This window comes from Oncorhynchus nerka, linkage group LG24, assembly GCF_034236695.1.
Source record: "Oncorhynchus nerka isolate Pitt River linkage group LG24, Oner_Uvic_2.0, whole genome shotgun sequence".
NCBI lineage: Eukaryota > Metazoa > Chordata > Actinopteri > Salmoniformes > Salmonidae > Oncorhynchus > Oncorhynchus nerka.
The window spans coordinates 44,610,356-44,636,999 of record NC_088419.1 but is presented as its reverse complement, the minus strand read 5'-3'; the positions used below and the strand labels follow the sequence as shown (position 1 = coordinate 44,636,999).

The 26,644-nt window shown below is 44.9% G+C and overlaps 2 protein-coding genes across 6 annotated transcripts in view; both read right to left on the bottom strand.

Annotated features, from left to right (window-relative positions):
- Window positions 1-185: 185 nt before the first annotated feature.
- The window catches only part of LOC115108036 (SAM and SH3 domain-containing protein 1-like), a 295,957-nt gene continuing 269,498 nt past the window's right edge, over window positions 186-26,644 (bottom strand). For 4 of the 5 annotated variants that reach the window (XM_029631917.2, XM_029631922.2, XM_029631920.2 and 1 more), the window contains exons 10-20: window positions 26,185-26,600; window positions 23,709-23,783; window positions 23,410-23,553; window positions 22,370-22,502; window positions 17,347-17,516; window positions 17,032-17,241; window positions 14,331-14,481; window positions 14,049-14,177; window positions 6,675-7,735; window positions 1,015-1,146; window positions 186-831 (exon numbers count right to left, since the gene is read on the bottom strand). In XM_029631917.2, the coding sequence (XP_029487777.2) occupies window positions 571-831; window positions 1,015-1,146; window positions 6,675-7,735; window positions 14,049-14,177; window positions 14,331-14,481; window positions 17,032-17,241; window positions 17,347-17,516; window positions 22,370-22,502; window positions 23,410-23,553; window positions 23,709-23,783; window positions 26,185-26,600 (2,882 nt within the window). In that variant the 3' untranslated portion in view covers window positions 186-570. The remainder of the gene's footprint in view (window positions 832-1,014; window positions 1,147-6,674; window positions 7,736-14,048; window positions 14,178-14,330; window positions 14,482-17,031; window positions 17,242-17,346; window positions 17,517-22,369; window positions 22,503-23,409; window positions 23,554-23,708; window positions 23,784-26,184; window positions 26,601-26,644) is intronic. The other variant, XM_029631918.2, reaches the window with a different exon arrangement.
- Window positions 23,790-26,178, bottom strand: LOC135564312 (uncharacterized; the record flags this gene model as incomplete). The annotated part of the gene is made up of 1 exon (XM_065008923.1): window positions 23,790-26,178. A coding segment is annotated over one exon (654 nt), but the record flags the coding sequence as incomplete, so codon positions are not given.

The following is a 26,644-nucleotide window of genomic DNA, read 5'->3' as shown; positions in this document are numbered from 1 at the left end:
AGAGAGAGAGAGAGAGAGAGAGAGAGAGAGAGAGAGAGAGAGAGAGAGAGAGAGAGAGAGAGAGAGAGAGAGAGAGAGAGAGAGAGAGAGAGAGAGAGAGAGAGAGAGAGAGAGAGAGAGAGAGAGAGAGAGAGAGAGAGAGAGAGAGAGAGAGAGAGAGAGAGAGAGAGAGAGAGAGAGAGAGAGAGAGAGAGAGAGAGAGAGAGAGAGAGAGAGAGAGAGAGAGAGAGAGAGAGAGAGATTTAAAGGCATCTGATAACTGTTCTCGACAGTCGGGAACAGTTTCACCGTAAACAAGACAGAAATAGATTGATAAAGACATGGGGGAATAAGAACAGGTTTTCTGCTCTTAAGTTTCAGGTGTGGGCTGGGCTGCAACAGCGAGCCATCCGCAGTCCAGTCAAAAGCCTCAATAGCTGTTGAAAGCTGTGCTATGGTCACTTGCACAGTTATTCAGTTCTGCATTTATTTGCAACTGTGTTTCAGTCTCAACTATGTCAACTGAGCAGACAGCCATGACATAGCCGTTCAACTTTCCGAGTTTCACCTGCATTTGTTCCACTGTCACAGTTATGACTGTGCATCTCTGTGTGCGCTGACTAAACGGGCCTCGCTCACCAGTCTACGGGCGTGTCTCTTGTCCCGCACCCCCGCCTCCCACACACCACTCTCCGTGAGAGATGACACGTGCCCCAACGTGTCATATCCTGCCGCTTCCAGGTACGTGGCGTACATGGGCAGGCCGATGGACACCAACCAATCAGAGACGGTGCTCAAGTGACCCGGGGAGAGAGGCTTCCTGCACATCTCTGTTAAACCTCCAAATGGGATCTGGGGAATACCGGTGAAAACATTCAGGAATTTTGTGTAAATAATAACACATAAAACATAGCAATGACACCTTAAATGTGTCATCTGAAAACTTTGCCCTGGTGACCATGTAGCTAAACGCTTATTGAATCTGTCCCGTAAAGGCTAGCAGACAGACAGGTAGTGGTGCAGTACAATACTCACAGCCATGCGGTGCTGCTTGCGGAGCAGCTTGAGGCGGACCTGGTCTATGGCGGGGGCAACATCTTTCACTGGCTGCTCCAGGTCTTCACTGTAGCGCTGCACCAGGGGCTGGGGGATACCACACCGACCATGCTGGATGGAGGGAGGAATGGAGACAAACAGATGTAGAGAAACTGGGGATGAGTGAGAAGAGTGACACACAGATACACATATACACACACAAACGTGCACACATGCAAGTACACTTGAAACATATTGGCGTGGGAACTCATGCACATTGGGAGATCTGGTTTCTTTGCTACCATACTGATGGAGAAAGAGAGACCCTCTACTTGGGGGCACAACAACTCACATTTTTCTACTAAAACCCCAAACCATGAAAACCTTAAGTAACCATGACCTGGAGTAAATCTGGAGTAAATCTTAGTTGCTACACAAGGTAAACATCAAATCATATTTGAAAGAAACTGGAATCCCTCCCTCAAACTATAGGCCTAGAAAAGACAAGCCAATCAGAAACCATAGTGACTTCGTTCTCTCTCTCTTTTTCAATAAAAACATATGTTAGCCTCTGTCAAGACCATGAGTTCATAGACCAAAACACAAGATGCAGTGAGACCAAAACCCTTATTGGCTACAGTCACTGTGTTTGTCAATCGAAACCTCTACAAGAACCACATGTTTTTAGAACAGCTCAGAGACTAGGGCTGAAATAGGAGCTAGCTCTCTCACTTTATTTGCTAATTTGAACATTATGAGTCTGGTGAGGCCCGGTTTCTGTCTGTTTAAGAGAGAAGGAAGCAGACGAGTAATGTGAAATAATGAGTCGAACTGACAAGCCTATCGGCTGGGAGATAAGCTCATATTTAAAGGATAGACTGCTGAGGGAGGGTACCGTTTTATTAAAACAGTCTCAAAAGAGAGAGAGACAGAGAAACACAAATGATGCGGGTGATCCCATAACATGTCATAAGTAGATTAGACTAGCCAAAGGTTGATTGCTATGCATGAAGAGAGAACCCAAGGGAATTATGTGGGGAAAATGTTTGAAAACATCTCTCTCTCCCTTTCTCAAAATGCTCCAGACCCCTGGAGTCATGGTCAGTCTCCAGCCAGTCCAGGACAACCCAGCCAAACTGGATCGGAGGCCACTCAGAGTGGAGGAATAGAGAGATGCAGGGGTGCATGTAGATGTGGACACAGCCAAGTGTCCTGTCTGACCCTAGCATAGCCCTACTCCCAATACTACACCCCTAGTGTCCGGAGAGTGTCTCTGCACTGCAGCATTAATCCTCATTAATATAAACAAGAAGTGCTTGCAGTGCTGTGTTGTGCGTCCCTCTGAGATACACCACACATACAAAAGTACAGTACCAGTCAAAAGTTTGGACACACCTACTCATTCAAGGGTTTTTCTTTATTTTTTAAAAACTATTTTCTAAATTGTAGAATAATAGTGAAGACATCAAAACTATGACAAAACACAAATATAATTAATATACTGTAGGAACTACAGTGGGGCAAAAAAGTATTTAGTCAGCCACAAATTGTGCAAGTTCTCCCACTTAAAAAGATGAGAGAGGCCTGTAATTTTCATCATAGGTACACTTCAACTATGACAGACACAATTAGAAAAAAAATCCAGAAAATCACATTGTAGGATTTTTTATGAATTTGTTTGCAAATTAAAATAAGTATTTGGTCACCTACAAACAAGCAAGATTTCTGGCTCTCACAGATCTGTAACGTCTTCTTTAAGAGGCTCCTCTGTCCTCCACTCGTTACCTGTATTAATGGCACCTGTTTGAACTTGTTATCAGTATAAAAGACACCTGTCCACAACCTCAAACAGTCACACTCCAAACTCCACTATGGCCAAGACCAAAGAGCTGTCAAAGGACACCAGAAACAAAATTGTAGACCTGCACCAGGCTGGGAAGACTGAATCTGCAATAGGTAAGCAGCTTGGTTTGAAGAAATCAACTGTGGGAGCAATTATTAGGAAATGGAAGACATACAAGACCACTGATAATCTCCCTCGATCTGGGGCTCCACGCAAGATCTCACCCCATGGGGTCAAAATTATCACAAGAACGGTGAGCAAAAATCCCAAAACCACACGGGGGGACCTAGTGAATGACCTGCAGAGAGCTGGGACCAAAGTAACAAAGCCTACCATCAGTAACACACTACGCTGCCAGGGACTCAAATCCTGCAGTGCCAGACGTGTCCCCCTGCTTAAGCCAGTACATGTCCAGGCCTGTCTGAAGTTTGCTAGAGAGCATTTGGATGATCCAGAAGAAGATTAGGAAAATGTCATATGGTCAGATGAAACCAAAAATATAACTTTTGGTAAAAACTCAACTCGTCGTGTTTGGAGGACAAAGAATGCTGAGTTGCATCCAAAGAACACCATACCTACTGTGAAGCATGGGGGTGGAAACATCATGCTTTGGGGCTGTTTTTCTGTTTTTCTGCAAAGGGACCAGGACGACTGTAAAGGAAAGAATGAGTGGGGCCCTGTATCGTGAGATTGAGTGAAAACCTCCTTCCATCAGCAAGGGCATTGAAGATGAAACGTGGCTGGGTCTTTCAGCATGACAATGATCGCAAACACACAAGCCCGGGCAATGAAGGAGTGGCTTCGTAAGAAGCATTTCAAGGTCCTGGGGTGGCCTAGCCAGTCTCCAGATCTCAACCCCATAAAACGTCTTTGGAGGGAGTTGAAAGTCTGTGTTGCCCAGCAACAGCCCCAAAACATCACTGCTCTAGAGGAGATCTGCATGGAGGAATGGGCCAAAATACCAGCAACAGTGTGTGAAAACCTTGTGAAGACTTACAGAAAATGTTTGACCTCTGTCATTGCCAACAAAGGGTATATAACAAAGTATTGAGATAAACTTTTGTTATTGACCAAATACTTATTTTCCACCATAATTTGCAAATAAATTCTTTAAAAATCCTACAATGTGATTTTCTGGATTTTTTTTTTCATTTTGTCTGTCATCGTTAAAGTGTACCTATGATGAAAATTACAGGCCTCTCTCATCTTTTTTAGTGGGAGAACTTGCACAATTGGGGGCTGACTAAATACTTTTTTGCCCCACTGTATAACAATTATTCGAAGTAGCCACCCTTTGCATTGATGACAGCTATGCACACTCTTGATATTCTCTCAACCAGCTTCACCTGGTATGCTTTTCCAACAGTCTTGAAGGAGTTCCCACATATGCTGAGACCTTATTGGCTGCTTTTCCTTTACTCTGCGGTCCAACTCATCCCAAACCATCTCAATTGGGTTGAGGTCAGATGATTGTGGAGGCCAGGTCACCTGATGCAGCACCCCATCACTCTCCTTCTTGGACAAATAGCCCTTACACAGCCTGGTGGTGTGTTGGGTCAATGTCCTGTTGAAAAACAAGTGAGAGTCCCACTAAGTGCAAACCAGATGGTATGGCGTATAGCTACAGAATGCTGTGGTAGCAAGGCTGGTTAAGTGTGCCTTGAATTCTAAATGAATCACAGATGGTGTCACCAGCAAAGTACCCCCACACCATCACACCTCCTCCTCCATGCTTCACGGTGGGAACCACACATGCGTCCTTTAGTAGTGGCTTTTTTGCAGCAATTCGACCATGAAGGCCTGATTCATGCAGTCTCCTTTGAACAGTTGATGTTGAGATGAGTCTGTTACTTTAACTGTTAAGCATTTATTTGGGCTGCAATCTGAGGCTTCTAACTCTAATGAACTCTGCAGCAGAGGTAACTCTGGTTCTTCCTTTCCTGTGGTGGTCCTCATGAGAGCAAGTATCATCACATCGCTTGATGGTTTTTGCGACTGCACTTGAAAAAAAATTCAAAGTTCTTGACATTTTCCGGATTGAAAACATTTGCGAGCAAGGCCTGTTCGACGAGCAGGTGTCCACATACTTTTGTTCATGTAGTGTATTTCTCACCTCTACCCCAGCCCAGCCTCAGAGCCTGTCTGTGGTTAACCTGGCAGAGATGGAGCTCCATGTTAAAGAGCTGGTCTCTGGCATCGTGTGTTTGTGTGTGTGTGTTCAACTTGGGCTCTGGCATGGTGTATGTGTGTTTGTGTGTGTGTGTTCAACTCGGGCTCTGGCATTGTGTATGTGTGTGTGTGTGTGTGTGTGTGTGTGTGTGTTGAACTTGGGCTCTGGCATGGTGTATGTGTGTTTGTGTGTGTGTGTGTGTGTGTATGTGTGTTCAACTCGGGCTCTGGCATGGTGTATGTGTGTTTGTGTGTGTGTGTGTCTTCTACTCTGGCTCTGGCATGGTCTATGTGTGTTTGCGTGTGTGTGTGTTCAACTCGGGCTCTGGCATGGTGTAATGTGTGTGTGTGTTCAACTCGGGCTCTGGCATGGTATATGTGTGTGTGTGTTCAACTCGGGCTCTGGCATGGCATGGTGTGTGTGTGTGTGTGTGTGTGTTCAACTCGGGCTCTGACATGATGTATGTGTGTTTGTGTGTGTGTTCAACTCGGGATGTTTGTTTTATAATCTCAACCCACCAGCCTTCACTGAGTTTCAGGCCCTTAAACTTAACAGACTGTATCACTATCACTATTTCCCCCTCTCATAGTCTAGCTGTTAGTCTAGCTCTCCTTCTCTCTCTCTCTCTCTCTCTCTCTCTCTCTCTCTCTCTCTCTCTCAGAAAATACATACATCAAAATATAGGTTCAAGATGCAAGCAGGAAGAAAAACCCGGTCGAAAAACACAAACACATTCATCAACAAGGACGTCTTCAATCAGCTTTATGAATTTCCCTAGAAGCACCAAAACATCAAATCTATAAGGTGCAAGAAACAAAATAAGGTGCAAGAAAACTAAAAGCTGATTTGCCTAACTTAGTAGAGACAAAGGGAATTTTCCAGAGTTAACCATCCTTGAGACTAGGTGTGGTAACTCACAAGTCTAAAGTTGAGTAATCATGTTATGCACAGCGGGACTATTTGTAAAAGGGCTTTATACACTTATAAATATAGCAATGTATTAACGTACGTGACATCAAAGAGGGCCAACCAACTTCCTGGTAGAAGGATGCAGTGATGACCACTAAAACTGCTACCCATAATATAGTGCAGTGTGCTATGATAAACTGCATCTAACGGCCTTAATGAAGTGGCAGCTGTGTTCGCCATAGTCTAGGACTGATAGGAACGTCAACGGAATAATCTGCTTTCTACTATTTAGCGAGAGGCATGATCTATCTCTATAGAAGAAGCACATTTTTTAAAGAAGCACACAGCTTCTTAACTAAGTCCTCAGTATGCTTTTTAAAAGACAGCTTTTCATCTATCAAGATGCCCCAACAGATAACTCAGATTTTTCTCTCTTCTGATTGACAGATATCTCATGCCCATATATTTGTAAGCAGGGACACGATCAATACGGACACCGTCCAAAATACATGTTTTGAAATTGTCACCGAGTTATTTGATGCACTCTAAAGAACAAAATATACTATAATGAACATAAAATGAAGCATGTTCACATCCATGTGTGAGCTGTATAACCCCCAGCTGTGACAAACTGGACTTGTGAGAGTGAGATTTAGGATGTGGTGGATGGGTGTGTGTGTATTCTACACAGTAACAGCAGGTACATAACAATAGTAGCAGGTTGTGGGGGTAACTGACCTTGTCTGAGTAGGGTTCCTCTGTGAGGTCAATGCCCTCGGCCTCCAGTCTCTGCTCCAGCACGGTGTGGAGATCGACAGCCATCTTAACATGGGACACCTTCCTGGCCACCGTCATCTTGCCACTACCCCCCTGGATCTGAGCCTGAGGGCAGGCCGACTCGGGAAGGTCAGACAGCCAAGGAGGGGGCACGGCCGGGGGTGTGCCTGGTTCCTCTGGTTCTAGAGAGGGGGTGGTGGTGGAGGCAGGGGAGGCTGGAGTAGGGCTGGCTGGAGAGGGGGAGATATGGGTACTAGAGGCCTTACTGGGGAGGGCTGGAGCCCTGGAACTGGGGCTGCTGATGACAGGGCTGGGGGGATGAGAGTTGGTGGAGGAATAGGAATGAGTTGGGGAGGAGAGGACAAGAGAGGGGTGGCACATCCCATTGGCTAGGCACTCCTTGGACTTCTTGATTGGGACAGGAGGGGGCACTGGGGGCTTTTTGGGGTGAGTCCAGATGCTTCTCTCCCCCAGCTGGGTCTGGGGCTGGGGAAGCAAGGCAATAGAACAGGGTGGTCTGAGGGGCAGCTGGGAGGGCACAGGGGGGAGATCAGAACGTCCTTTAGGGCTCACAGCAATCCCCCCATTCTGAGCCGGTGGTGAACCCCTATCTCCATGAGCCTGAAGGCCCTTCACTGGGCTGGTGGTGCCCAACTTGGAGCCACCATTAGCGGGCTTGGGTTCCAGGCTGTGGTCCTTCTTCTGGTGGAAGGCCTGTTCCCAGTGGAGGTCCCCCAGGGAGTGGGATCTCTTCCAGGCCTGGGGGCTGGTGGCCTCCAGTGGCCCGTCCAGGTCCTCACAGCTGAGACTGGCTGGCATGGGGGTCCGGCGGGGGCCCTTCCTCAGCCCCAGCATGCTCAAGCCCCTCAAGGTGGGCTTGAGGAAGAAGTGCTTGGTGAAGTTGACTGTGCGCTTGCCCTGCTGCAGGGCCTCAGTGGACTGGGTCATGGGCAGGGTGGGGTAGTCTGGGGACTGGAGGCCCACAGAGGAGCGGTTGGAGCGAGATGTCTTTCTGCTCTTGCCTGAAACACAGTGAACAACATATCCCTCTTCAATCTGGAGCTGGGACAGGTTGCATAAACAGATCTTGAGACTGACTTAAAACAGATAGCGACATATACTAACTGAAACCTGATACTGAGCTGTACTGTATGTATTGGATAATGGATTTCATATCACTATGGGTGTTGTGCTGTTTGCATTGCGTTTTGATCATCACTATCAGTTGTGAATGTGAAGAGGACATGTGAATCTGAAACAGCCTGTTCACACAGAGCTTTACAGCAGTGACACTGAAGTGGTTCAGTCTCTCTCCCACTATTTATGGCCTTAGATCAAAAGGTCGATCTGATTTAAGAGCATAGCTGGACACAGTGACGTTGTGTTATCTGTCAGTACACAACTTGCCTGTGTAACGTTCAACTAGCCAGAGTAATGTGCATGACAACATGAAAATTCTTTTTTTTGTGACGATAGCCTTGTAAATGCAACGCTGCACTCGCAATACAATTTCAGATGCAGAACATCAGTATAGTGCATCTCAGAAAACACATTACAGTAACAGAAGGCTAGGGGCCAACCTGCCATTCATGGCTTATTAGAGCAACATGAAGACGTTTCTAAAATAGCACTAAATGCCATATTTCAAGTCTCATATAATAATGAATAGTGACATTGCATGACACAATTTTATCAAACATATCACACACACATCAGTAATCTGTATCTCTATTCATTTGGAGAGCAGCGAAAGATTTGTTCAGATTGAAGTCAGTCTGATGTTTTTAAAGTTGATGTGCTGTTTCAATGTGCTTGTTATTGCCAATTTTCCCTCCAAAAGATGTTTGATATCTGGCCCAGCTAACCACCATCCCAGGCTAGCTTCCAATCATTTGTTTAATAAAGATATTTTGGATTTCCTATCAGGGCATAAGACAAAAGTATTGACCCCAGAGTCAGATGTCTGCTTTTCAAAAGAAATGAATGCTCAAACACACCAATACACACAACTTTTCTTAAAAAACAGACACTCAGTAATCAATCTAAATGTTGCTGATTCTTTGTGATGGTGGTACATCAGTTGTGAAGAATGATTCATCTTTAAGAATGATCTGGCCTTAATGGCCATGCACTCTTAAAATCTCCACCCGGCATAGCCAAAACAGGACTGGCCACCCCACGGAGCCTGGTTCCTTCCTAGGTTTCTTCCTAGGTTCCTGCCTTTCTTGAGAGTTTTCCTAGCAACTGTGCTTCTACATTTGCATTGCTTGCTCTTTTGGGGTATCTGTATAAGTACTTTGTGATGCAAAAAGTATTTATAAAATACATTTGATTGATTGATTGACTGATTGATGAGGATGCAAAGTGGATCACAGTTATGCTCTGAAGACCATGTCCAATATACACTGCGTGTACAAAACATTAGGAACACCCCCTTTTGCCTTCAGAAAAGCCTTAATTCGTAGGGGCATGGACTCTACAACGTGCCAAAATCATTCCACAGGGGTGCTGGCCCATGTTGACTCCAATGCTTCCCACAGTTCTGTTAAGTTGGCTGGATGTCCTTTGGGTTGTCAACCATTCTTGACACACACGGGAAACGGTTGAGCATGAAAAACCCCAACAGCGTTGTAGTTCTTGACACACTCAAACTTGTGCACCTGGCACCTACTACCATACCCCGTTCAAAGGCACTTACATATTTTGTCTTGCCCATTCACCATCTAAATGGCACATATACACAATCCATGTCTCAATTGTCAACCAGTCTCCTCCCTTTCATCTACACTGATTGAAGTGGATTTAAAAGTGACATCATTAAGGGATCATAGCTTTCACCTAGATTCACTTGGTCAGTCTTTGTCATGGAAAGAGCAGGTGTTCCTAATGTTTTGTATACTCAGTGTATATCTATGTTCATAATTGTGAATCTTACCCAAGTGCTATAAGCAGAATGTACAGCAATTTACAATGCAATAGATAGAAAGATTGTTGCACTTGATCATATTACCGGTCACTAATTAAGATGGGAGAAGACCAGAGCCTGAACAACTAGTAGTTGGTTTTTGTGTCAGACACACAGCACATCTTTTTATAATAGACATACCCCTCTCCAGCTTCACAACAACTTTGTCAATATGACTTGACCATGATAATTGACCATCCAATGTTATACCTATGAGTTTAATTTCCTCAACTTGCTCAATGGCCACACCCTTTATACACAACTCCAATTGAGGTTTAGGTCTTAGAGATACAATGCTTTTAGTTTTAGGTGTATTTAATACCAGTGTGTTATTAATCACCTATTCTGATACTGACTGTAACACCTTATTTAGAATTTCAGTGAGCTCACTGGCTTTGAGTGCTGACATGTAGAGTATGGAACCGTGGTGGTTGGTGGTACTTAAAATGGGGAAAAAACTGAATGGTATCAAACACATCAAACATCTAGTTATCTATGTGTTTGATACCATTCCATTCACACCATTCCATTCATTATCATGAGCCGTCCTCCCCTCACCAGATTCCTCATTATCATTCTAGCTTTGTGTAAAAAAAGAGAGAAGGGTAACGGCCCAAGGAAACTGCCCTGAGGGACACCACACTGTACATATCTGATGTTAGAGAAGCTTCCATTGAAGAACAGGGTTGCAGGTAGCCTAGTGGTTAGAGCATTGGGCTAGTAACCGAAAGGTTGCTGGATTGAGTCCCTGAGCTGACAAGGTAAAAAATCTGTCGTTCTGCCCCTGAACAAGGCAGTTAACCCACTGTTCCCCGGTAGGCTGTCATTGTACATTTGTTCTTAACTGACTTGCCTAGTTAAATTATGAGTTCTATTGGATAAATAACTCTCCAACCATGTGATGGCAGGTGCTGAAAAGCCATATCAAGTGAATTTCTTCAATAACAATTTGTAATCAATAACATCAAATGCTGCACTGAAATCTCACAATACAGCTCCAACTATCATCAGTCATCTGAGTAAGTGCAGTACAAGTTGAGTGCCCTTTTCTATACACATGTTGAAAGTCTTGTTCTCTGAAAAAATAGCATTGCATTTGGTCAAACATAATTATCTCCATCAGTTTACTCAGAACTGGCAGAAAACTGATTGGGTGGCTGTTAGAGCCAGCAAAGGATACTTTACTATTTTTATGCAGTGGAATTGCTTCCTTCCATGCCTGTGGACACATAAACTCCTTTAGGCTTTGGTTAAAGATATACCAAATAGGGGTGGCAATACAGTCTGCTTCCATTCTCAATAGTTACCCATCAAGGTTGTCTTTTCCTGGTGGCTTATCATTATTGATGGATATAGTTTTTTCACATCTCCCAAACTCCTGAGTGGCGCAGCCTTCTAAGGCACTGCATCGCAGTACCTAAGGCGTCACTACAGACACCATGGTTCAAATCCAGGCTGTATCACAACATGCCATGATTGGGAGTACAGTAGGGCGGTGCACAATTGGCCCAGTGTTGTCTGGGTTTGGCCATCATTGTAAATAAGAATTTGTTCTTAACTGACTTGCCTAGTTAAATAAAGGTTGTCATTTCTCTTCTGAGTTTTTCCACTTGAAATGATTGGCAATATAGAAAGGTTATAAATGATATGGTTATAAATTATTATGTGAATATTGGAGGCAGGTGTGTTGGCTGGCGCAAAACTGTGACACCAATCAGGCCCTTCAAGGACTGGAATTGCCCACCCACCCCTGGTTCAGACCAACAGATTTTTTACATCTTCAACAAAACATGTTGTGTGAAATTCCTTTAGGTCCAACTTTTGGCACTTTGAATTTCCTTGTTATTGCCACAATGTTATGGTCATGTCTTAAAGTAATGATGGACTGTCGTTTCTCTTTGCTTATTTGAGCTGTTCTTGCCATAATATGGACTTGGTATTTTACCAAATAGGGCCCCCCTACCTTTTCACAACACAACTGATTTGCTCAAACGCATTAAGAAGGAAAGAAATTCCACAAATGAACTTTTAACAAGGCACACTTGTTAATTGAAATACATTCAAGGTGACTACCTCATGAAGCTGGTTGAGAGAATGCCAAGAGGGTTCAAAGCTGTCAACAAGGCAAAGGGTTGTTGCTTTGAAGAATCTCAAATATAAAATATATTTTGATTTGTTTAACACTTTTTTTTGGTTACTGCATGATTCCATGTGTTATTTCATAGTTTTGATGTCTTCATTCTTGTTCTAAAATGCAGAAAACAGTAAAAATAAAGAAAAACCCTGAAATGAGTAGGTGTGTCCAAACATTGTACTGGTACTGTACGTAGGAGGATGGTTGAGAGTTATGGCTGTAGTAGAGAATGTATGAAGCAGAATAGTGCAGATTGGTTTGGCAGGGTGACCGTATAGAGACAAAGTAAAATACATTTATTAAAATGCAGAATGTACACTGGATGTTATGCAGCTAATGTTGAGTGTTAACGACTGAGATGGAGAAATGTGAGACACAGAGAAAGAAGGAAGAGACATGAAATAAAGCAAGCAGGTCGGAGTAACTTCCATCACAGAAGTGGTTTATTCCACAACTCAAATCTCTACTGTGGCAGATTGCACATCTTTCAGATCCGTTACGACACACACACACACATAGAACAGAACAGAGAGCAATCATAGAGAGAGAACCCACTGGGCAAAAACTGGTTGAATCAAAGTTGTTTCCAAGTTATTTCAACAAAGAAATTCAATGTAATGACTTGAATAAATGTGGAAAACTGATTGGATTTGCAAAAAGTAATCAACGTGAGGGAGTTTTTTTTACCTAACTTTTAACCTACATCCAATGACATGGTGACATTTTATGTTGATTTCGCGTTGAATTCACTTTACATGTAGAATATTTCAGACTACATGTAGAAATGAAGTCTGTGCCCAGTGGGACATCAATTATTTAAGCTATGATTGAAGCTAAAACACAGAACTCAACAGTAGTGGGAAAGCAAAGCACAATCATGTTTAATTTTTAAAACTTTTATTCTTCCCAATTTCGTGACATCCAATTGGTAGTTACAGTCTTGTCCTGACGCTGCAACTCCCGTACGGACTCGGGAGAGGCGAATCCCGAGAGCCAATGCGTCCTCTGAAACACGACCCTGCCACAGCTTGCAGGTGCCCGGCCCGCCACAAGGAGTCGCTAGAGCGCGACGGGACAAGGAAATCCCGGCAGGCCAAACCCTCCCCTAACCCTGACAACGCTGGGCCAAATGTGCGCCGCCTCATGGGTTTCTCAGTCACGGTCGGCTGGATCAAACAAAGATCAAACCTGGGGCTGTAGTGACGCCTCAAGCACTGCGATGGAGTGCGCACACAGTCTTTTTAAAGGGGAGTTTGAATAGTCTTAACTATACACAAAATGTTCTCACAAATATAAATCTGAAATACACTTCCATAATCAGATAATAATGTATCTGCTTTTTTATATATCCACTATCATTAAAAAATATTTCCATCTAATATTTTTTGGGGGTTGTTTAGGCACGTACGATCTTTGTTCAACATTGTCACTATGAAACAAAGCACAAGATAAAGTTACAGAAATGTTTTCAAGTGACTTGAAATGGCATGGAGAAGAGAGAATGAGCCGGGATTGGGAGAATGGATACAGAGCCAAAACACAGCAAATAACTGGGCAGTGACTTTACAAGGTCTCAGTTTCTACAGTAATACCTCTCAAAAGAAATACTCCCTCGTGGTGTCATGATTGGTTTGGTCTCCCAGCAACCACTCAACCTCCTGAGGTGAAAGAAGAGGAGTAAGAGGAGAAGGAGGGGTTCGTTGTCCATTGTGAGATTAGAGCAACATGGGCACTAGGCTCGAGTTGGACAGAACAGTTCTGTGCATTTGAGATGTGGGGTGTTGTTCCCTTTATGCATATGGCCCCATTGTAGGGTAAACTAGTGATCTGGGCTTGGGGGTTAGGTCCTTGTCCCTTAGGATAGGGCTTCTTCAGAGAAGGCAGAGAGAGCCTGAAGATGGAGAGGGCAGTGGAAAGAGTGGAGTGACAAAGAGAAAAAGAGAGAGAAAGAAGGAGAGGAGGGGGGGGAGTGCATCTCTCCCCTTACTATGACACTACGCAGCTAGGCGGGGCGGAGGTAAGTGGGGTGGGAGTGTGGGTGAAGCTAGGAGACAGACATAACGGGACAGAGAGCAGAGAGGTTTGATTGGCTGGCCTTGGTCCAATGGAGTGCGATGACGGGCAGTTGAGGTTAGAATGCTGAAGCATGGCAGAGGAGGAGGAAGAGGAAGAGGAGTTGGCCCAGAGTGGAGGAGGAATCACAGTCACTGTAGCGAGAGGCTAGGCTACTCATTACCATTCTCCAGGTTCTCATTGCTTTCGTAGCAGCCAGAGTCACGTGGCGAGTCGCCCACCAGGCCGTGGCCCTCTGACAGCAGCTTCTCCTGAGAGCCTGACAGGCCGCTACGCTCCGGTTCACTGCTGCCTATAGACACACACAACACAGAGACAATATAGTCAGACATCCAGAAACATCCAGAATGATGTAGTATCTCTGTTAGTGTGTGTGTGTGTGTGTGTGTGTGTGTGTGTGCGTGCGTGTGTGTGCACACGTGAGGTTGTGTGTGTGTGAACTCACTGTCATACTCCTGCAGTAGCTCCACGGCGGTGAGCAACACAGCTCTGTGTTGAGGGTCTCTGATGTTGAGCTCATCTAGATCCTCCTCCTCCAACAGCTTGAAGGTGTCCAGGTCCTCATAGCCGTTAAATAAGAAGGTAGGCATGTGCTCCTGGAGAAGAGAAGAGAGAACAGATTGCAGTTCAGAACTTCCTACAACATGTGTGAGCGTGACTGGCCGCCTTTCCTTCCAGTTCTCTGCTGCCAATGACGGGAACGAACTGCAAAAATCATTGAAGCTGGAGACTCATATCTCCCTCACTAGCTTTAAGCACCAGCTGTCAGAGCAGCTCACAGATCACTGCACCTGTACATAGCCCATCTGTAAATAGCCCACCCAACTACCTCATCCCCATACTGTATTTATTTATTTATCTTGCTCCTTTGCACCCCAATAGCTCTACTACTCTCTGGGTTGGCGCCCCCCCTTGGGTTGTGCCGTGGCGGAGATCTTTGTGGGCTATACTCGACCTTGTCTCAGGATGGTAAGTTGGTGGTTGAAGATATCCCTCTAGTGGTGTAGGGACCATACCTCAGGATTACCTGACATGATGACTCCCAGTCCACCTGGCCGTGCTGCTGCTCCAGTTTCAACTGTTCTGCCTGTGATTATTATTATTTGACCATGCTGGTCATTTATGAACATTTGAACATCTTGGCCATGTTCTGTTATAATCTCCACCCGGCACAGACAGAAGAGGACTGGCCACCCCACATAGCCTGGTTCCTCTCTAGGTTTCTTCCTAGGTTTTGGCCTTTCTAGGGAGTGTTTCCTAGCCACCGTGCTTCTACACCTGCATTGCTTGCTGTTTGGGGTTTTAGGCTGGGTTTCTGTACAGCACTATGACATATCAGCTGATGTACGAAGGACTATATAAATACATTTGATTTGATTTACTTGCACATTCATCTTCTGCACATCTACCATTCCAGTGTTTAATTGCTATATTGTAATTACTTCACCACCATGGCCTATTTATTGCCTTAACTCCCTTATCTTACCTCATTTGCTCACACTGTATACCGACTTTTTGTTTTCATTTTTTCTACTGTATTATTGACTGTGTGTTTTGTTTATTCCATGTGAAACTCTGTGTTGTTGTATGTGTCAAACTGCTTTGCTTTATCTTGGCCAGGTCGCAGTTGTAAATGAGAACTTGCTCTCAACTAGCCTACCTGGTTAAACAAAAATTATAATAATAAGTTAATCAGCTAAACTGGCCTATGACCAATAGTTAAAGACACAAAGGGCATTTTTCCTCTGGCAAAAACAAGCTATGAGCTAAAAAATGTAGCAATGAGGGAAGAGTTGGGAAGGGTGGAAAACAGAGTGATGAGGTGAAGGAGATGATCTACCACACCTTTCCACCACAGGCGACAAGGAGACACGCACACAATTTAACAAGAACACAACGCTAGCCATTACACCCTGTGGTGCTATCTCTTAGTGGGAGGACACCAGGAATCAGAGTCTCAAAATATCACAGTACACCCTCTGTTTGTTTCGGGAATAGGCACAGCTAACCATTAACATGTCAACCCGTCATAATTGGTTTCCACTTTCAACACGGAGTTTGTGGAAACTGGTTCAGTCTAAAGTTTTGTCCAGCCCACGCATCTAAAGGGCACAACACACACAGACTGCATGTCACCACTGCAACCATGGAGACTTCTATCCTTAGCATAACAGTGAAGTTTAGCTCTATTTCTGCTAGGAGAAGTAGAAATAAGGATGAGACCAAACCAAATACCACTCTACTCTACACAGCCACAAGAACCTTCTCATATGATCTTAGTCATGTATGTGACCTAACATATTTTTGGGGTCAAAACACGTTCGCTCCAAGATACCCCTACAATCGAGACGTAAGATTCAAAAAATAGAGAGTAGAAAGAGATGGAGTAGGTGGCTGCTTCGACGCAAACTCCACTTTGTCATTGTGTTTTTAGGAACGCCCTGAGAACAATGAGGTCTTTCTTATGTAGAACCTATGGAGGTAATATCCTAACTGAACTCCCTAATGCTAACCAGATCTGGACTGAGAAACCCAGAATAAGCCCTAGTACTTCTTTCAAATAAATCCTTGACAAAAAAACAATCATCCTTAGAGTGACTTGAAACAGACCCAGAACAAGGTGGAACAGTATAATGTCTTTACATGTAATGGCGGGGTTAGGGGAACGTTTGTTAAGTCTGCTCTCCCTCTCCCTAAGTCACAACTACGTATGTATGCGCATGTACATGTACTGTATAGTAGAATAGTAGCACGTATGGGAGGTCTCGAAGCCTGTAATATAGCTTCGCTCTACCCAGGCAATGATAATGTACCATCATGTTACTTATGTCCTTGAGTAGAGAGCCCTTGGACATAGCCTGGTCTGTAATCTGTTATGTCAGCACTCCATCAGGCTGGGCTTACCCAGAAACAGCTCACCTACAGTGCTCTCTCCCCGAGGAGGCTGAGCTAGGCTGGCTGGTTTCTAGATGGCTGGGATATGAACGGGACTGTAGGAGGGAAGTTGTAGGACTACTGTTACCTTGTCCAGAAATTCCTAGCATTGGTGTGTGAGATTTGTGTGGAGTTGTGTGTGTGCGAGGGAGAGTTGAGAGTGTGTGTGCTCGCTTGGCATGTGCAAAGATGTGTGTGTCCAGTGTGCATACCTTGAGGTTGATGCGTTCGAGCAGCTCCTCTACAGAGGTGGGTTTGGGAGGTCTGCCCTTCCTCTTCCTTCTGACGGGTCTCTTGGGCTTCTCCTCCTCCTCACTCAGCACGTCCACATAGATGAACTTAAAGGTGCCCACCTTATTGTTGAGCAGACCCATCCATGTCCCCATGGGGGGCTTACTGATGATGTCAATCACATCCCCTCTCTGGAACACAACATATACAGGATATCTTTAGTACACATCTAAAGCCACACACAATCTAGACAAATCATTTGCATGTAAGACTGTTTGTGTGTGTGTGTAACTTACCTTTAGTTTGAGGGAATCTGAATCGTAGGGGCTAGGGGTGAAGTCAGTGTGTACTCGTGCTCTGCCACAGAAGGGCCCTCTGTAGGGAGGCTCCTCGTCATCTCCATCCTCAGACTTGACACTCTCTCTGTTACTGGTTGACGAGTCTGTGGTGCTGACCGTCTGACCACCTGGAACACACAGATATACATATCATGTCCTCCAAATACTGTAGAGCGATTCAGTACTCATGTGATTTGAGAGTGTATTGCAACTAACTAAGCTTCTATTTATTGGATAAAATGTACTTTGATTCGTACAAAGCCTGAGTGAGTGTGTGAATACTGATTAATAACAGCTTTATAATTGAAAATTAACAGACAAAACTCATCACTCGAAACCAGTGTGTATATAGTGTGATGCTGTCTCCCCATAGACGTCTTTGTGTGTATCTGACTTGTGATGGTAAGAGTGGGAACCAGAGAGCAAGGCCTTCCTATCTAATCACTAGCATGTGTCGTAGACCCTCTGACCCTATGGGCCCAGGCCAATACCATTCAACAAGGGACAGACTCTCTCTCACTATCAAACTTACAAGAGGGTGGCAGGTAGCCTAGCGGTTAGAGAGTTGGGACAGTAACCAAAAGATCGCTGGTGCAAATACCCGAGCCGACTAGGTGAAAAATATATCGATGTCCTTGAATAAGGCACTTAACCCTAATTTGCTCTAGGGGCGCCGTACGACAAATTTCACTGCACCTATCTGGTTTATGTGACAATAAAACATATATACAGTTCCAGTCAAAAGTTTGGACACACCTAGTCATTCAAGGGTTTTTCTTTATTTTTACTATTTTCTACATTGAGGAATAATGGTGAAGACATCAACACTATGAAACAACACATATGGAATCACGTAGTAACCAAAAAAGTTTTAAAACAAATATAAAAAAGTGTCAAAATATATTTTAGATTCTTCAAAGTAGCCACTTCAAAGTAGCCACTATGTGCCTTTGCCTTTGCATACTCTTGGCATTCTCTCAACCAGCTTCACGAGGAATGCTTTTACAACAGTCTTGATGGAGTTTCCACATTTGCTGAGCATTTGTTGGCTGCTTTTCCTTCACTCTACGGCCCAACTCATCCCAAACCATCTCCATTGGGTTGAGGTAGGGTGATTGTGGAGGCCAGGTCATCAGATGCAGCACTCCATCACTCTCCTTCTTGGTCAAATATCCCTTAAACAGCCTGGAGGTATGTTTTGGGTCATTGTCCTGTTGAAAAACAAATGATAGCCCCACTAAGCTATCCAAGATTCCAAGATGGCGTAGCAGTGGGATGTCTGTTTTGATTGTCTTGTCCCATCCCTAGTATATATCATTTTTTTCTTTGTAAATATTTCATATAGGTTTTACAGTCGTAAAGCTGACTATCCTACCAATCCTTGACTTCGGCGATGTCATTTACAAAATAGCCGACACTCTACTCAGCAAACTGGATGTAGTCTATCACAGTGCCATCCGTTTTGTCACCAAAGCCCCATATACTACCCACCACTGCGGCCTGTATGCTCTCGTTGGCTGGCCCTCACTACATTTCTGTCACCATACCCACTGGCTCCAGGTCATCTATAAGTCTTTGCTAGGTAAAGCGCTGCCTCATCTAAGCTCACTGGTCACCATAGCAACACCCACCATAACACACACTCCAGTAGGTATATTGCACTGGTCATCCCCAAAGCCAACACTTAATTTGGCCGCCTTTCCTTCCTTCCTTTCCTTCCAGTTCTCTGCTGCCAATAACTTGAAGGAATTGCAAAAATCGCTGAAGCTGGAGTCTTATATCTCCCTCTCTAACTTTAAGCATAAGCTGTTAGAGCAGCATACCGATCACTGTACACAGCCTATCTGTAAATAGCACACCCAACTTCCTCATCCCCATATTATGACTTACCCTCTTGCTCTTTTGCACCCCAGTATTTCTACTTGTACATCATCATCTGCACATCTATCACTCCAGTATTAATGCTACATTGTAATTATTTCACCTCTATAGCCTATTTATTGCCTACCTCCCTACTCTTCTACATTTGCACACACTGTACATAGATTTTTCTATTTTTCTTTTCTATTGTGTTATTGACTGTACGTTTGTTTATGTGTAACTCCGTCTTGTTGTTTTTGTCGCATTGCTTTGCTTTATCTTGGCCAGGTCGCAGATGTAATTGAGAAATTGTTCTCAACTGGCTTACCTGGTTAAATAAAGGTTAAATAAAATAAACAAATTAAAGCACAAACCAGATGGGATGGCGTATAGCCTCAGAATGCTGTGGTAGCCATGCTGGTTAAGTGTGCCTTGAATTCTAAACACAGTTGAAGTCGGAAGTTTACATACACCTTAGCCAAATACATTTAAAACTCTTGTTTTTCACAATTCCTGACATTTAAGCCTGGTAAAAATTCCCTGTCTTAGGTCAGTTAGGATCACCACTTTATTTTAAGAATGTGAAATGTCAGAATAAAAGTAGAAAGAATGATTTATTTCAGCTTTTATTTCTTTCATCACATTCCCAGTGGGTCAGAAGTTGACATACACTCAATTATTATTTGGTAGCATTGCCTTTAAATTGTTTAACTTGGATCAAACATTTTGTGTAGCCTTCCACAAGCTTCCCACAATGATTTGGGTGAATTTTGGCCCATTCCTTCTGACAGCTGGTGTAACTGAATCAGGATTGTAGGCCTCCTTGCTCAAAAATGCTTTTTCAGTTCTGCCCACATATTTTCTATGGGATTTTGGTCAGGGCTTTGTGATGGCCACTCCAATACCTTGACTTTGTTGTCCTTAAACCATTTTGCCCCAACTTTGGAAGTATGCTTTTCTGCAAAAAGTACGATATTTGTCCCATGTGCAGTTGCAAACCGTAGTCTGGCTTTCTATGGCGGTTTTGGAGCAGTGGCTTCTTCCTTGCTGAGGGTCTTTCGGGTTATGTGGATATATGACTCAATTTACTGTGTATATAGATACTTTTGTACCCGTTTCCTCCAGCATCTTCACAATGTCCTTTGCTGTTGTTCTGGGATTGATTTACATCTTTCGCACCAAAGTACGTTCATCTCTAGGAGCCAGACGGGTCTCCTTCCTGAGCGGTATGACAGCTGCGTGGTCCCATGGTGTTTATACTTGCGTACTACTGTTTGTAAAGATGAACGTGGTACCTTCAGCCGTTTGGAAATTGCTCCCAAGGATGGAGCAGAATTTTTCTGAGGTCTTGGCTGATTTCTTTTGATTTTCCCATGACGTAAAGCAAGGAGGCACTGAGTTTGAAGGTAGGCCTTGAAATACAGCCACAGGTACACCTCCAATTGACTCAAATTATGTCAGAAGCTTCTAAAGCCATGACATCATTTCGTGGAATATTCCAAGCTGTTTAAAGGCACAGTCAACTTAGTGTATGTAAACTTCTGACCCACTGGAATTGTGATACAATACATTTGTGGAGTGGTTGAAAAACGAGTTTTAATGACTCCAACCTATGTGTATGTAAACTTCCGACTTCTACTGTAAATCACTGACAGTGTCACCAGCAAAGCACCCCCACACCAGTACACCTTCTCCTCCATGCTTCAGGGTGGGAACCACACATGCGGAGATCATCCGTTCAACTACACTGCGTCTCAGAAAGACATGGCTGTTGGAACAAAAAATCTCAAATTTAGACTCATCAGACCAAAAGACAGATTTCCACTGGTCTAATAACCATTGTTCGTGTTTCTTGGCCCAAGCAAGTCTCTTCTTCTTATTGGTGTCCTTTAGTAGTGGTTTCTTTGCAGCAATTCGGCCAGGAAGGCCTGATTCACAGTCTCCTCTGAACAGTTGATGTTGAGATGTGCATGTTACTTGAACTCTGTGAAGCATTTATTTGGGCTGCAATTTCTGAGGCTGGTAACTCTAATGAAATGATCCTCTGCAGCAGAGTTAACTCCGGGTCTTCTTTTCCTGTGGCGGTCCTCATGAGAGCCAGTTTCATCATAGCGCTTGATGGTTATTGCAACTGCACTTGAAGAACGTTCAAAGTTCTTGAAATTTTGAGGATTGACTGACCTTCACGTCTTAAAGTAATGATGGACTGTCATATCTCTTTGCTTATTTGAGCTGTTCTTGCCATAATATGGACTTGGTCTTTTACCAAATAGGGCTATCTTCTGTATCCCACCACCACCTTTTCACAACTCAACTGATTGTCTCAAACGCATTAAGGAAGGAAATTCCACAAATTCACTTTTAAGAAGGCACACCTGTTAATTGAAATGCATTCCAGGTGACTACCACATGAAGCTGGTTGAGAGAATGCCAAGAGTGTGCCAAGCTGTCAACAAGGCAAAGGGTGGCTATTTTGAAGAATCGAAAATATACATTATATTTGGATTTGTTTAACACTTTTTTGGTTACTACATGATTCCATATGTGTTATTTCATAGTGTTGATGTCTTCACTATTATTCTACAATGTAGAAAATAGTAAAAATAAAGAAAAAAACCTTGAATGAGTAGGTGTGTCCAAACTTTTGACTGCTATGGATATATGTTTAACAAACATCAACCCAGCCTTCACAGGCCTCAGTCTAACTCTAACATCAACACATGAGAGACAGATAGAAGAGTTGCTGGTGCTCTGTCTGAACACATGCCATGCTCAGATTATGATCAGTCACTACGAGAGAAGAAACTCTCATCAGATAGGACCAGACGATCTCACATGGCATCTCTAAACCCCCCAATGGGGATGGGTGAGACTGTGAGAGAGCTGGAATGATAGGAGACGAGCTCATAACAATGATGATGTCATGTATTCTAACTGACACGGCAGGCTTGATAAGGGGTATTTATGGATGAAATCACTTCAGGATTATCTGTGTAGATAGAATATGGAGTGAATGTTGCCCGGGAGATGTGATGACAGTGCCCTATTGTGTCGAGGTTTGTGCACTTAGAGTCTTTCTCACTCACTCACGCACGCACGCGCACACACACACACTGCTTACTCATGGAGCTCTGTCCGCTGAGGGAGCTCCGGAGGCTCTCCACTGATCCTCCAGCCTTCAGTTTGGGTTTCTCCAGGGAATCTATGTCTGGCTGGGGGGACTGGGGGGAGCTGGGTGCCCCATCTGGGCTCGACTGGAGGGAGGGAGGAAGGTGAAGAGAGGGGGAGGAAGGGTACAGATGAAGGCGGGGGGTAGGAGAGGTATGGAATGGGGAGGTTGGGGCAGAAAGGTAGAAGCGAAGAGGAGAGGGGAGAGAGATTGAGAAAGAGATGGAGAGATATAGAGACAGAGACACAGATGCCAGTATCAGTGATAAGTAACGATCACAGTATCATACACATGACAGCAGCTATTCTGAAGGGTAATTCATCACAGCCACTAGGTGGCAGCGTGGCATGTAAAATAGTATTTTGAGTGAAGTTGGAGGTCACTTAGTCTCCTGCCTTCTCTTTCCAACCAACATATTCATAACTAATTCAACCTTTTTCTGGGTCGTTCCGACTATCTCTGCTATTCATCTCTGAGGGAGCTGGTTTGCAGTGCGCAGTCTTAAGGTTGTGGCACTCCCTAGGCTTTGACAGTACTGTACCCTCTGACAGCCTAGATACCAGGCCAAAACCAATACTGTAGTTGTCCATCGTTTGAATGTGAATGCTCATATGATATGAATGAGCCACACACACATACACATGCACACGCACACACAGCTCCAGAGCCAAAGGCCCCTTGTCTCAGAGCACTGGCCTGGCATGCGGGAGGCTTGGCTCACTGGATGAGCTCAGCCACTTCCATACACACCCCACCCTACACCCCGAGACCTGTCCTGGGCCAGAATGTGGACAGCTCCAAGATAGTCCCAGCTGTGTCTGTGTGTGTGTCTGTTTGTGTGTGAGAGAGCTGGCTATTTAGTTTGTAACCAACACAAACACGTCCACCCACACACATATGTAAAGCCCAGAATGCTTATGAATAACAGGATCTCGGATCAAGACTCTTTTATTCAACTATGAAAGTAGGGATCTTAGTGTGTGTGGGTGTACCTGTTCAGACAGTGAGCTGCTGTACTTCTTGGACATCCGTTTCCTCATGGTTTCTTTTACAGACTTGACCTTCTTTCCCAGAGAGATACGAGACGTCGTGGGAGACTTGACTACCTCCCGGTATACAGCCTCTGGATACTTACTCTGAGAGATAGAGGGAGGAAGGGAGAGCGAAAACACAGAGACAGAACAAAAAGAGGAGAGAGAAATAACAAAATAGTTCATTCAATGTTTGAGTTCCCTTCTCTAAGCTTTGCGCCCCCTCAGCCCTGAGTCATCAGTAATCTGTTAGCACTTACATTGGGCTCCGAGCCTGCACTGACCACATGGAGTGACCTGTTGGACAGGTCAAACCCTCCGAAACTACACGTCCTCTGTGAGAGAGAGAGGGGGGGGGGAATAAATATTTAGAGCGAGAGTGGAGCGAGTGGGAGTTAGAATCAATTAGAATCTATTCAAATGACATCAACTCCCATTCGTGCCCAGTAAGAGTCAAATCATAATGATTCATGCTTGGCGGAGTCACAATGGCAGCAGGTTGATTCATGGCTGTATGTTATATATGGTCTTGCTGAGTGAGCATTTCCAACCGTCTATATACGTATGTCATGGTATGACCTCATATGGGACAGGCAACAGACGTGAAACTCCTATACATTTATCTTTATTATATATGTTAGTTAATTGGGTGGCCATCTGTGTTAGATCATCCCCATGGGGATTTTGTCAGTCACTGTTATTCTGCAAGGGTATGTTACTTTAAACCTAAAGCCATGGGGAGCAAGCATAGAGTGAAATTAAATGCAATCATTTGGCTAGATGTGGCCACGCTGAATTATAACACGGTGCCTAATGAATGTTATATAGAGCACATATACTATGGCCCGACTCAACCTTTCCCTTGTTTAATTATGAAAGTACGGCTACCGGATTAAGTCTCTGGAAACACACACATTGTATAGACAGATATGAATACTTTTACACTGGATTAGGTTGTAGAGAGGGGAGGTTGAGGGAAGTAAGTTCTCACAGAGAGTATAGTGTATCCGACTGAGGGATATGTAGGGGGTTTGCCTGTCTATCATATCTCTCCATTCGATAGGGAGAGTTTCTCAATAGGACCAGTCATGAGGGTAGCAGGGAGTTACTGTTGAGGAGAGAGATTGGCCATCCTATCATTGAATTAGCTTTGAGACCATTGCTTTCTATCGTGTCCATGTCCGCAGTTCCACTCTCTGGACTTCACAGGAATCCATAGTTTTGTGAAGAGGAGCGACTGAGAAGGCGTCCAAAAAAAGAAGACTGGAGATGGAGTGATGTTGGATATATTGAATGGAATGGCCATGCATCTATGGATGAAGAACCACGTCCAATGACTGACAAGTAAACAGGCAAGGAATCGGGCTTCTCCAAGGCTGCAGAATAACTCTGTTTAGCTTCCCTGTGTCGGTCTGAGTACTCTTTCAGTAGGATTCCTACCATCAACACTGAAACGTCCACGCTCATTTTGTTATTGACTTGTGATTGAACTTTCACACACTGACTACAGCTTATCATACCATCTCTCTCAATGATGTGTGGAGGCGTGCTTGGCCTTGCCACCCCTGATTATTTAGCGGGGCTTATGGCCACTGTCACTGTCCCAGATTTCTCTTTCTCCTTTTATTTCTCACTGAGCTGGAAAAGAGATACTTTGTTCCCCTTCCACTGAGTACAGAGATATAAAGGAAGAGAAACAAGGGAGGGGAGAAAGTTAAAAATAAGAGAGGAAAGAGAATGTGTGTGCATGTCTGTCAGCTCCTGAGCAGTGACCTATCAAAGCTGTGTCTGCCTGTTCCACTCTGAATCAGGAGACTCCCTCTAGGGTTTGGGCTGGGTGACATTTTGAAATGGCAGTTACCTCTACTGTTACACTGGTACCCACATCCTGAGTCAGAACAGGCACATCCCATTACTATTTCTTATCACATGAAAATGAACTTTTATTCCAAGGGCTTTCATGTCTAAAGGTTGTGGTTCTCTATGGAGGTCTGTTAAACTAGCCTTTCTAAATATTCAAGCTCCATGTGGATTAAAGTAGAGAAGACAGGAACATTATCAGCCCTGTGTCTGTATCTAAACCTGACGGTTATTGTGCAGCCTTGAAGCTAGCCTTGGTCCCCCTAGCCAGGTGGGGGTGGCTTGTAGCCCATCCCTGCCCCACTGTACGGTAGAACTCACAGACTTCTGCTGGATGCGTAAGAGCACGCGCTTGGTGCAGCGGTCAACGCTGGCCGCCCACTTCCTGTCCGCCTCCCTGTCCTCCTCCAATAGGCAGCGGTGCTCTGCACGGCTGAGGGTGACAGGTCGGACCAGCTGGGCCCAGTTGAGGTGGCCGTAGAGGCTGCGCTCTACCACGTATGTGATGTTCAGCTCGCTCACTGCCGCCCGGCCGCGGAGCCTGCGAGGGGGGAACGCCCAGCCCCCACACCCCCCTCCACCCAGCGTACCACTCTTAGCCTTGGCCAGGTCACAGCGGGCAGGAGGCGAGGGGGAGGAACAGGAGGGGGGAGCCCCAGGTGGTTTGGCATAGTTCCGGGAGCGCTGGTAGAGCAGGTGTTTGGTGGAGTAGGCGTAATTGGGGTCGGGCTTCCTGAGCCAGTTGGCATGGTGACGGGTGGGTTTGGGGCTACTCTGGGAGACGTTGTCAAGGGCAACAAGGAGGCGGGGCTGGGGGTGTGGTTTGGGGCGTGGCCGGGTGAGGCCGTAGAAGCCATAGAGTGTGTCGTTACTTACCCCGTGGGAGAGAGAGGTCATGGCTTTCCTCATCTCGCCCTCCGTCATGGAGCACGACACCTCTTCTTCCTCGGCTCCACAGCCGTCCAGCTCCGAGAAGGAGGAACCACTATCTTCCACCCCGACGGCTACCAGACGCCCAGACCCAGCAGGGACTTTCCTGGGGGGTCGGATGAGGCCGTGGGTGCTGCTGGACTTAGAAAAGGTCTTGACCAGCTTGTGTCCGGACCAGGTGGTGTCCAGGCTGCTGGAGGAAGGGGAGGTGGTCAGGCTGTCTGTGTCCCCGTCCAGAGAGAGCTGGTCCTGGGTCAGGGAGGACAGGGAGGCATCCTGGGGCAGGCTGGACTTCTTCAGGACCCCTGTGTACAGGGCTGTGTTGTCCTCACAGGTCGAAGACACCTCCAGTCTCAAAGAATCTACAGGGAGGATAAAAACATCAAACCAATTATCCATTAGAGAG